Source organism: Hipposideros armiger, unplaced genomic scaffold, assembly GCF_001890085.2.
Source record: "Hipposideros armiger isolate ML-2016 unplaced genomic scaffold, ASM189008v1 scaffold_60, whole genome shotgun sequence".
NCBI classification, from domain to species: domain Eukaryota; kingdom Metazoa; phylum Chordata; class Mammalia; order Chiroptera; family Hipposideridae; genus Hipposideros; species Hipposideros armiger.
The window spans coordinates 3893992-3907094 of NW_017731410.1; the positions used below are offsets into that span (position 1 = coordinate 3893992).

Here is a 13103-nt window from a genome sequence, read left to right on the forward strand (position 1 = left end):
GGATGCAAAGATACCAAAGAAAACGAGGATTGAGAAAAGCCCACAAGTTTCACTGGTAACGTGATTCATCTGTTCAGTGAGAAATGAAAATAATTTGTCAGGATGACAAAAGAGAGCAAGAAATTGATTGTGAAAGAAAGAACTTTGATGATGAAAGAAAGAAAAGAAATGATAAATTGAGAAACAACCATGTTCAAGTAAATATCTTTCATGAATAGGTAGGTCTGTGTATGCTTGCATGCAAAATTAATGTAGGGATGCATGGATGGAAGAATATTGAAGGAATGAGTTAGTGAAGATGTAGAAATTTAAGTTACTATATAAATAAATAATTAAAAGATTAAGTCCCCAGCAGATGAGGAAAAACTAGAGGTGTCCCTCTATGAAGGTGTACCCACTTGACCACGAGGAAAAGAGAAGTTAGATAAAGAAACAGAGTTCACCTCCAACTTCTGAAGTTGGAGGTGAAGTGATAAGGTCTAGTAAGGTGGAAAAAGGGGGCCTGGGAAAGATGAAGAAAGTCTGGAAAGACTATTGTGGTCAATGATCTAGAGAATGAACAAGAAAGAAGTGAAACAATTTCTGCAGTATAGTGAATATGCTACCCTTGAGTTGGTGTGCTAGCCTGCCAGGCCCCTGTGAAGTAGTACTTTTTAAGCTAGAATCTGAGAAAACAAATAGTAAGGGTGATATAGTGTGGGGCAGTTCCACAGTAGAAGGTTAAGGGGTAGGGAAACCTGGAGTTGATATGTGGACCTCGTTAACATATAACTGTCTTGTTCAGACTGAAAAGAGGTCAAATGTGTCCAGAAGAGAGCTAGTGGACATGGCTAAATGCAAGAAGGCCAGTGATTTGAAATCCTGGTGAGAAAAGAAAGTATATTTTGGACTTTGGAGAGAAGAGGTGAATTAAGGAAGCTGTAGAGGGAAAGAGAATTTACAAAGTTCAAGAGCTAAAGAAATAGCATGATAATTACATTGTTGATAAAACTCGTCAACTGACTCATCAACCAACAATGACAATTTAGATTATGCTTTCATTAATTGTTCTCTTCTCAGCTTGGTGGTCTTTTTATCAGTACTTGCTACAGTTGTGCTACTAGTGTGTCAAACTTATACTTTTAGTAAAACTTAAAAAATATAAAATGTGTTTTATTTTTTAGCCTGTAATCACCAAGAGTTTCTAAAATATTGTTTATATGCTAGGTCCCTAATGAGGAAATTTAACTAAAATATTATTTTATTTGTATTTAGATTGTTTGTTCACCATGAAGCCCATTTATTATTACTCATCTTTTTTTATTGATCTGTAAGAGCTTTTCACATGTTAAAGATATTTTTTTTGGGGGGGGATGTTTTTCAATACAAATGACAAACATTTTATCATGCTTCAGATATTGCCTATGATGTTTTTTGCCTTACAAAAGACAGTTTATATACTCTATATTACTGGTGGTTTCCTTTTTGCCTTCCTCTGCCAAACATTATTTTTTATTTACCATTTCATTTAGTGTTCATAATGATTTCATTTTTTTCATAAAAAATCTTTAATCCACCTAGAATTTATTAATGATAAAGAGTAACATAGAGATTCAGGAATCAGTGGGCATGGGATCAGGGTTGGGGGTTATGCAAATGTGTGTGTGTGTGTGTGTGTGTGTGTTGTTTGCTTAATCATTAGCCTTTGAAAAGAGTATATCCATCATACTTAGAACTATGTAACAATTCTAACTTGAATTCATTGTAAATGAAAAATAAAGGAATACTGAATCAATTGATTTATTGAGTTTCAGCTTGGCCATAGCATTTACTGTGTTTCCCTCATTAAAGAGCCTAATCATCCCCTTTGAAATACCTACTATTTTGCTTACTATAACTTTATTTTATGAAACCATTCTGATTAGTTTAAACAACTGAATTGCTTTCAATATGATAAGATTATTCATTTTAACAGGTCTGTTTCTATTATAAAAAGATGATGTATTTGGCTTGGGACATATCACAGTATCTGAGATGTTCAAATATAGATGGAAATGTTCCATTGTAAGGCTCCCATCCTCAGTTGATTGTTTCCTTTTTTCCTCTACAATATTTATTTACTTCTTTCCCTTCCCTTCCTACTTCCTCCGCCTTTCCTCTGGTCTTTATTGCTGGGTTCTTTCCCTGACATATTTCCCTTGACTTGGCCTATATGTTGACCCATTTTTCTCCCTAAAACCCCACTAAGATTATCCAAGCCCTCAATTCCTCTGTGCAAGACCAGCATCTCCACTAGCCAATTGCTTGGGAGAGAGGTCAGGGCAGCAAACCTTCAGCTATCCTTATTGGCTGTTGATATGTGGGTCTTTGGTGGTCATCCCTGTACGAAGGATTTTCACATGTGTAAATCCTTTAGGACAAATATTACAGACAGTGTGAGTGATCTGCGTTGGGTCCAGTGACATCACAAGGACCAACCTATGTAGCACTTTCTCAATCACTCCCATAATATTTCAACTCAGTAAAAATAAACATCAAAAGTCACCCTGGAAAAGAAAAGAAAAAGAAGAGTTGTCACAAAAGGGCAGCTTGAGAAAAAAAGTTGAGATAAGGAGAGTGCCTGAGCAGGCACCCAACTCCAGGAGTACTGGGAAATCCCGATTTGCCAACTTCTCGACTTGTTCTCCTGTGGTTACTCCTTACTCCAAAATCCTGTACTCACTCCTGCACTTTTAATCCACTGCAGTCATTTCATAGTTGATTTGAAGAGGAGTAAAGGAGGAGGAGGTTAAAGGATGACTATGTGACTTAATAATGTTGGAGCATATTCATATTTAGTCAAGGAAGATAACTAATATGTAAAATATATTCTAATTAAAGGTTAAGGTGAAAAAAGATAAAACAAATTTCTCCCCATCCCACTCTCATCATCACCATCATTCTACCAAAGGGAGGTCATAGAGCAATTCACTGAAGCATTTAAACTTAAGTAGCTATAAGGAAAAGGCAGTACACCGCATGACCCAACCCAGCTTACCCCGTATCTCTGCACTGAGGTTAAGGCCGAAGCTCCAGGTCCAAATCAAGGGGTACTTTGCTTTCCTTTGCAATTGCTCTCAAGCTCACCCACTTTAAGGAATCTCATGGGAGGGATGGCTCTAATTGAAGTCGGATTTATATTTCCTTGGGCCCTTCAGACATGTCATCACAGTACCCCGATAGCCCTCCCCATTCCGATTTTTAAAGCTGCCATAGTTTCACCATAATTGATAGCAGATTCCTTTATCAAATTAGCTAAGCCATTGCTGGGCAGAAATCAAGGCCCAGAAGATGGGGGCCCACAAAGGAGGGACACAGGGGAATGCTCCCGAATCTTGATCTCGAGAGCTGGGGCCTGGGGGGACTTGGGCAGCCATGAGCATCTTGGAAACCTCGGTAATGGGAAACTTTTTCAAAGGAGGCTAAAAGGAAAGAGGGAGGAAGGGCTTGAAAAAGCTCTGCTTTGCAGTTGTGTCTACAGAGCTGCGCTCAAACTGCCTGTGGAGAAGATGAGGTGTGTTTTGGGGGGCTTGTTTATTTGTTAATTTGTTTGGTTTTAGTTTCAGTTCATTGCAGACTGATACTTTTATACAATACAACACAAATGAATAGAAAAGTTAAATTAAAAACAAAGGCATACAAAATACATCCCCTAATTTATGATTATACTGAACAGACATTAAATTACATTTTATTAAATAAAATAAATTAGCATAAAGCCATTGATCAACTGCTGAGATAGCTTCTAAACTCTGACTCTAAATCTCTCTCTGTCCTTGTCTTGCTCCAAATGGGCAATAATCAAGTCACAAACTGGCACAGGTCCACGCTTTGAGTGACACGGCTATAGGGGGCATGGCTAAATGAATGTGATGAAGCAGGTGTCTGGGCAGCCAAGTGGAGACAACCACATGTGGCCTTTGGAGCTTCCAGAAGGGTCAAGAAAGAAGAGAGATGGAGGGAAACAAAAATCCCACACTCAAAAACAGTATCTCTAAGAGGAGCCAATAAGAATAGCTGAATACAACACAGCAAAGAACTGCAGGGTCCCCCCCCCCCCCCGACGACGACGCGGGGGAGCGGTCCGCCCTGAGCACCGCAGCCTTGCACTTGCCCCGCTGAGCACAGCTGCTGCAAAAGCCTCCCAAAGCATACACGGCTCTCCCTGCACAGACTCAACAGAACAAAAATCAACACCCAGAAATAAATTAGATTGTCGACCTTATCATGTTACACAGCCCACTGTTCTCAAATCCAAGATCCTAAGTATAATAACAAATGATACTATCAAGTGGTGCATCAGTCTAAAGCCAAAACCAGGAACTCCTTACTATAAATCAACATGATTCTCAGAATTTTCCAGGTCAGCTGCAGGAAAATTATGAGGCTGTCCTTCCAAGTGAACTAAGTCTCACCCATGTCTAATTGCGGTGTATATGGCTAAATTCTTTTTTCCTGGGCACAACCAGCTTGCCTCTTAGAGCATCTAAGCCCCCAGAGCAGGCTTGTGGTCAGGCTGAAAACAACAGCCTGGAGCCAGCACATAAGGACTTAAAAACTGACTCTTCCACCTGCTAGCTCAATACTCTCCAGCAAGTCTTTATCTACAAAACCAGATTAATAACAGCCACTTCCATGGATGTATCATTGAAAATACTTAGCAATTTGTAAAAATCTGTGTGGATGGTCCTTACTACACAAAAATAAGGAACTGAAAGATGTTTTTAACCATGCCACCCTCTGATCCCCTACCAGAAACGAAGCTGTGTCTTTTACCAAGTTCATTTCTTCCACATTGTTCAAATCACTTCCACACGTCACACATTATCTCCCTTATGTTCCCAACATCGCTGGGACATAGAAGGGAAGCTGGTGTCATCCTGTCCTTTTCATAGCTTGGAAAAGTGGCACACAAGGGATTCATCTAAAGTGCATCAACAGTGACAAAGATTACTTGAAAATTCACAGGGACATTTTGGCTGAAACTAACAAGTTTGGGTAATTAAGTCTGTGGCTTTTCTTAATCCGGCTCCTCCTTGTCTCACCTACATGTCTTTGTGACAGGAAGTCACTACTCTGCATTGGTTTTGTTAATTCTGCTTCTTTAATATGCAGGAGCTTTACTATTGCCTCATCCCTGTAAAGTGAAAACAGAATATTTTTTCAAATTCTGTGCCGTGGCAGTGTGTTTATTAATATACAAGTTATTTCAGGTCAAGCAAATGATTTGGTCCAGGTTGTATGCTGTATACCATTGGGCAAATGACTCCCTGAGCCTGTTTCTTCATTTGTAACATAATAGTTGTTCCGCTTTCCTCACAGACATTAGACCGACAATATATAAATGACCATGTGAAAAGAATGGTGGAAATAATTTAAGGCACTTATATTATTCAATTATAATGTATAATGTATATTATAATATTACTTATTATTATTCTTACTGTCTTATGCTAGAAAACAACAATTTGGTAAGAGTCTCTTACAATCTGCCAAGCATAATAGTCCAGGATTTCAATTCTCCTTTGTAAAAAAAATAGAAGATAGTATATATATATATATATATATATATATATATCTTCTATTATATATATATATATATATATATATATATATCTTAGAAAAAAGAAAGTAAGATCTGTTCATTCAAAGTAATTTGGTCAGTGTTTCTGGGAAGTAATTGAGTTTCTGGTGCCTGATTCGTCTATTTGCACTCTTTATTTTATAACATTTGCATTTTTTTAAAATTTTATAACATCAGCACCTAGGAAAAACAAGAGTATCATAGAATCTTAAGTCTAATACCTTTTGAAGTGAAGGAGAGAGTAATGTAAAAAGCCTAGCAATGGATTATCATCTGTTTCTGGGGAAAATAACAAAATGCAGTCCTTGATTTTTAAAAGATATTATTAAGGCCCTGGATAAACACATGGTCATTTTCAATTAAAAATGAGTAAAAGGGAGACTTGGAATTAAAAATATGTTGCCAATATTCCCCTTAGTAACATTATGAAATCTCCCCAAAAAATGAAACTAAAATTTCACAAAATTTGGTCAAATTTAGAGAAAATGGCATGACTAGGAATAAGTTCGCTACAAAGAATATGGGTTTCTCTGGATGACATTCAGGCTTTAGCAAAGCCTTATTGTAAGGCAACTATGATTTGTGCAAGGTTCTATGTCTCTCCACACAATAAATCTATGTCCAAATGAAAAATAGAGAGAAACTAAATGTGAGAGGCACCATTTTCTGCCAGGAAAAATAGTAAGTATTGCTTTAGAGCAATAAACATCTTTGAACCCTGTCTACTACTTCATTAATTTCTTACAGCTTGGATATTTTTTATTCTTTCACCATTTATAACATGGGTATTCATACAGATATTGAAGGTGGTTAACTCCAGATATGAATTATTTATTGCACACTTAACTCTCCCCAAAATGCTAAAAGCATAGATCTGAAAATCCCCAAACTGACATACCTCTTTAAACTTAAGTGTGAAAACACCTCTAGAACGTTTGTGGTGAGCAAGTTAAAACTTGCAAGATTAAATTTTAGTCTTTAGAATCGTCTTCCTTCACCAATACAGTCAGAGTTATTTCATTAAAATGACTAAGTTTTCTTCTTTTTCTCTATTTTTCATAATAGCTGGGGCTTATATGACTCCAGAGTGTAAGTATCTCCTGTACCTACTACAGTGAGCATTAAATGAATTTCTAGTGATTGTGTTGTTACATTATAAATGAAAATGATTTGTCATAATTATGTCTATTCCTCTAAACTGTAATGTTAAACAATTGCTCATCAGTAAAATTAAAACTATTAGGTGCCTGTAGGATTTTTTTTTTTAATCGTGAAAATGATATAGTGGCTGTCAAAAGAAGAATTACATGAAATTATCTGCTTAGATCTTTTATGTTAAATCTTTTGGTTTTCTTTTGTAGGTTTCAACATGGAGATTATTGGAGGGAAAGAAGTGTCACCTCATTCCAGGCCATTTATGGCTTCCATCCAGTACAGAGGCAACCACATTTGCGGAGGAGTTCTGATCCATCCGCAGTGGGTGTTGACAGCAGCCCACTGTCGCGCTCGGTAAGTCCCTACACTTTCTGTTTCCATGTTTTTCCTCAAGTTTGCAAAAAGAGAAGCTCTTCACTCCCAGGAGACAATTCAATGTTCTGGTAGCTTCTGTGATAACTGACCATCCGGCGGAGTTTATTTACCTTCTCACACATCCACATTTCTGCCTTGGGTTTTCCTTTTCAAAAAAGGAGAGCAGGGCTACGTTTCCCAGGCAAGCCATTAGACAAACTGAAGCCCTCTGTGTAATGCCAGGGAACGCAGCAACAGTAATAATGGAAGCAGCAGTATCCCTGACTGCTCACAGGTCATTCCACCTGTGAGGAAATCAGACAACCTGAGTTTGCGTCTCCACTTTCCCATTTTACAAAGGGGTAATAATAATAGTAGTAGTACCTGCTTCATGGGGGTTTGAGGATTAAATAGTATCTTTATAAATATCTGAGTATGCTTAGCACAGAGTAAGTACAAATAAGTTGCAGTTAAATAGTAGTATTAGCAGCAGCAGCAGCAGCAGCAGCAGCAGCAGCAAGAGGAAACTGCTTTCCGAATGAATTTTTAGATTCCTTACATTAACTCCTCTGCCCCACTCCCCATCCCAGAGGTGAGGCCCACAGTTTGAGAATCAAAGCAGTAGGGGCAACAACCTTCCCAGGTGGAAAAAAAAAAAAAAAGGATAGACGATTTACACACACACACACACACACACACACACACACACACACACACAGATTCTTTTTCTGGGATACTTAGAATGAAAGCTTTTCTGAAGACACACTATGACACTTCAAAGTCCATTTCAGCCCATGAGTCTCTTACTCCAGCTTCAAAAGTCCTAAACTCTTGGGATTTTGCAACCGTCAAAACAGGAAAAGCAATAGAAAACTAACTTGGTGTTTGTTATTGTTTTGTTTATTGAAGTTTTAGGGGGTTTGTTTTTTACTTGTTTGTAGGTTTGCTTCCTTATGATTCTTGCCTGAATGAACTAAGACTCCTTTCCTTACAAACATCACAGCACTTCACTTAAGAATCTCTTAGTCATAATGCTTGGTTCTCTAGGCATCAGCTATATCTAAATGGAACAATTGAATTGACTTACTGCTCTGTGTTTTGGGGGGGTTTTGTTTGATTGCCACATTAATGAGAATTTTGAACACAAATTAGAAATTTTGAAGCCTAGAAACAGTGAGAACTCCTGTTTTGTTTCTAAATAGCAAGCCACTAATGTCTGATTTAATATGATTACTTTATTTAAGTGGGGTTCTTGCTGTCATAGAAATCACCCTTGTGTCCCCATCACTTCTGCCCTTTCCAGAGCACTTGTTCCCTGGGACCAGCTAGGCAGAGGGGGACTATCAATCAATGTTCATTCAATTCAAAATATGCATGTCCTCAAATATGTTTATGGTATACATTCAAATGGGCTCTAATCTCCCCAGACATAGAGCTTGACTTCTTATAAATGTTCAACAAATGCTGAATAGAAAGAAGGAAATAAATTGGAGGATTTTTTTTTCTAAGCCAAAACACAAGCCATAAAGCGTTACCCAAAGGTAATATTATTAAGTCAAATTTTAAATTTTGCCAAGTGAATCTGACTCAGTAGGGATGGATTCCCAAATTGACAAATTAGCGAAAAGGGGTCTTAGAGTTAAAAAAAAAAAAGCCGCTAAATATCATTTTAAATGGTTAAAGTTTAAAGAACTTCAGAATATGTGGATCAAATTTCCTCTACAGGACACTTGGGTGTAAAAATGTAGGCAGATTGGTGCTTAGAAAAATATTAAGCTTTATGAAATCCAAAATATTTATGAAATAGTTCATTGGTGGCTTCCCACAAATGTACTCCCAAGTATCCTCTGGGAATAGCTTACTAACCCCTGGCCCCTCTCTCAGCAAAACAGTGGAGGAGGCCAAATCCGGGGTGCTCCCTTCTCATTACCCATCCACATTGTTCTTCACTTAATGTCTTCACCCTTTATTAGTTGCCATACCAATTATAAAAGGAAACGGGTATAAAGGCTTCTTGTATAATCTTATTTTCAGCATTTTAACTTATCAGAAGCAAATCTCTCACCAATTCTTGTCCACTGTCTTCTCAAATCTCCTCCAAAGCCTTCCTTCACTGTGTACTTTTCCCATCCTTTCACCTGCTTAGCCAGTGATTAGGTGGAAGCCCCCAAAGCCCTGTCCACAAGGCCTCACTCTACTTCAAATCACTCAAGGCTCCCAGAGTAGAATGGTTAAAAATTCAAGTCCTGGATTCAAACAAACTGAGCTTTCATCCCTCCTGCATTTGTAGACTTAATATCTGTGAGACTTACTCGTTTGTTAATTTACCTGAGCTTCAATTTCCTAATTTGCAAAATGGGACTAATCACAATACCTCCCTGACAGGGCTGTTGTGAAATTAAAATGAGGGGAAATAGGTAAAATGCTTAGTACAAAACCTGGCATATCTCAATAACTTAATAAATATTATCTAATGTTATTATATTATTATTGCATTGATGGAATAGGACAGTGACAGCCAGGTATTCCCTCCTTTCTTATGGAAAAGAGACCTCCAAGATATAGTGGCCCTGCCTTCACTGTCAGACCTGGAGGCATGGGTCTAAGCAGAAACACTCCAAGGTGTTGGTAAGATCTCCAAAAAAATCATTTTTATTTTTGTAACTTCAGGTAAGTGTAATTTTATTCAACATACAGTAAACTAGATCAATCATGGCACTATTGAAATGCTGGTACTAGATCTGTATATGACCAGAGATTTTAAAAAAACAAACATAACACTGTTTTTTCTTCATCTGACTCACCAGTTTACATGCTCTAAATCTCCACAATAGAATTATCAATGGCTACTTACCCTAAAGTGTCTTCTTCATTTCAGATTAGTAGTGATTTTTCACCTTGAGGTAAGTTTTCATTTCTTCTCCAAACCATCTTTCCAATTGAGGAGACAAAACATATGAGCATATTTGACAGCCATGTAATAGACCTTACTTCTCCATATTGCCTTGAGATGACATCTAGACCTACCAGATTAGCAAATATATGTTGAGTCTTTACCTTTTAGTTACTAATACATTTAACACTGGGAAGATGAAAAAAAAGGTTTAGAGATTGATGGTGGTGACAGATGAATAATATAAATATATTTAATGCCATAGAACTGTACATTTAAAAATGCTTAAAGTTGTAAATTTTATGTTATATATATTTTACCTCAATTAATAAAACAAAATAAAATGGTGGGTATAAATCTCAACCCACAAACTTTAGAAATATAAGTTCCTTTATTTTTACATAAATTAATACAATTTTTGTTGTAAACTTGATCTTAGTCAATTAGAATTTTATTCCTTTTTTCCCACAGTAGGGTACAAGCTCTGATATTCTTTTGTAGTGCTAGAGAATTGGAGTGGGGTGGGTTTAAGGTGAGTCAATTGTCCCTTTATATTATTCATTCATGCTTGGGGTCCACTGAGACCTCTGTCACTCCACCTAATCCTAGACAAATTACCTTGGAGATGGTCCCTGTTCCTATATGTATATGAACTTTTCCACCATTTCTTCTCCCACTGGGGGATTTGTGAATCATTTTATTGCTTCTTAGGTTTGGCAAACGCCAATCTTCCAAAGTGGTTTTAGGAGCACACTCTCTCTCAAAGAATGAAGCCTCCAAACAAACATTTGAGATTATAAAATTCGTACCATTCCCAAGATCTACATCAGATGCCAAATCAAGTGATATTATGCTGGTTAAGGTACGTAGCATTGCCTTCCTTCAGCTTCTCCAACAGTCTTATACAACATAGTTCAGTGGTAAAATCATCTGTACAAAAGCATTTTATTAGCACTCTCTCCATATTTGAGGTAACTGACATATTCCATAAGGGCCCATTTTACTCCATATACTGCCTTGAAAAAAACAAGAATTTTTCTCAAATGTATCCTATCAAGGTTGTGTTAACACAAGAAAAAAGCAACTCTGATGCTTACATATGTGGGAGGGGAACATCCCAACAGGCCCTAAGGATCCACACTGAAAGCTTTTTCCCAAATGCTTTTATCATTAGCAAATGAAAAATACAAATCATTTATACAACAGAGCCAACCAAGTGACTTCAGGCTCACAGAAGTGAGTTACAACTTAGTCTAGACCGTACTTAGACTAGTCCAAACTTAGTCTAGACCGTACTCAAGGGTCCTATCCAGCAGGAAACAGCCCAGCCCTCAAAGTCATGGCCTATGGATGTTATTCCACAGAAAACCATCCAGTGCAGAGCAAAGGCCAGTTTACTTTAGACTGGGCAAAATTCCTGCTCTGTGTAAGCTCCCTCCACAAGCATCACTGAGCTCTATGGGGAATAGAGAGCATGTTCTGAAAAGCAACAACCACAAATGCAGCTGCAGGCTACCACCAAAGTAGATTCGAGAAGAGGGACACCCTCCTAGGACAGGGACCACACATATATCACTCAGGCTAATAGCAGAATACTACTGGGGATGAATAATAATTTATTCTCTTTTCAATCTGTCAGCTTCACACGGCCGCAAAACTTGATAAGCATGTCAAGCTGCTCTACCCAAGCACCAAAAATGATATTAGAGCTGGGACAAAATGCCAGGTTACTGGCTGGGGCAGCACCGACTCAGAACTTTTCAGCTTCTCTGATACTCTGCGAGAAGTCACTGTTACTGTCATAAGTCGAAAACTTTGCAACAGCCGAAGTTATTACAACCACAACCCTATTATAACTAAAGGCATGATATGTGCAGGAGATGCCAAAGGCCAAAAGGATTCCTGCCAGGTAAGAGCCTTTCTCTCAAAGAGGCTTCTTAGAGCTCTGTTCTACAGTCAAGGCTCCATTTGGTCACTGGCACAGAGGACGAGAGGCATGGAGAACAAAAAAATCAGTTCCTAAAATTACTCTCCATTCTTGCACAGCATTCTCTATTCATTTTCATCTTCCAGTGTGAATGAATCATAAGAACATCCCCAAAACATAATCAGTGTTCATTAAATGTTTTCTAAACAGGATAATGGACTATATCTGATGACTTTTACAGGCTTCGCCTGAGGGGTGGAAAGCCCCCTAACTCTGAGATCACTAGTAGTGATTAGAAGATAACTTGTACGAAAAAAGAACCACCTTTTAAATTAATTAACAGAGAGGTCATATAAGACTTAAATGCAAAAAGCTCAACTATATAGTGTGTGTTTTTTAAATCATGTTGACTGACTAAAAGGAACAACAGTCATACTTTTCAAAATCTTATTTCCTGGGGTAGTAAAAAAAAAAAAGCTGTATATGATAACAAGTGGCAAATAAGTAACACAGGTGGATTGCCAATTTTTTTAAACCACATCATACCATACATATGATAATCGGGCTGAGGGTGTGATGATTTCAAAGATTATGTGTATCTGCAATGCCCCAAGATTGCCATCCCCCTAAACCTCTGTTTTCATGGCCTACCAGAGCGTGAGGTACAGCAGTTTGCGATGTGAGTGGCAGCAGAAGCGAAGGCTGCCCTACAGATTTGAAAGCCAGCTCTTCATCTGAAAGGCCAGGCTGACCTCTCTACCACCTTGTCACTTCCCTTGGCAGCATTTTAGTTACATGTATTATCAAAATCAGTTCATTGAGCAAGTATTTACTATGTGTTGTGTATGTGCAGAGCACTATGTTCAACCTTATGAGGATGCAAAACAGGAAAAAAATAACACAGAAGATAGAGTTCCTGCCACCAAGACATTTACTGGAACACTCTTATCTGCCAGTTTCAATAACAGCTGGATTTCAGACCCATGGAGACCAAAATGAAATTCACAATGTAAAAAATTTCTTTCATTTCAGTGAGTTATTTCAAACTTTATGTCTACCCATCCCTTGAGGAATGAAGTTCAATAGTCACTGATTACCAAAGATTTCATATATATATATATATATATATATATATATATATATATATATATACACACACACACACACACACA

The 13103-nt window shown here is 37.7% G+C and overlaps 1 protein-coding gene across 1 annotated transcript in view; it reads left to right on the forward strand.

Annotated features, from left to right (window-relative positions):
- Nucleotides 1–6535: 6535 nt before the first annotated feature.
- Nucleotides 6536–13103, forward strand: part of GZMK (granzyme K) — a 42746-nt gene continuing 36178 nt past the window's right edge. Inside the window, exons 1-5 of the mRNA XM_019641430.1 lie at nt 6536–6691; nt 6964–7111; nt 10716–10866; nt 11644–11913; nt 12785–12962. Of these exons, the coding sequence (XP_019496975.1) occupies nt 6628–6691; nt 6964–7111; nt 10716–10866; nt 11644–11913; nt 12785–12962 (811 nt within the window). The 5' untranslated portion in view covers nt 6536–6627. The remainder of the gene's footprint in view (nt 6692–6963; nt 7112–10715; nt 10867–11643; nt 11914–12784; nt 12963–13103) is intronic.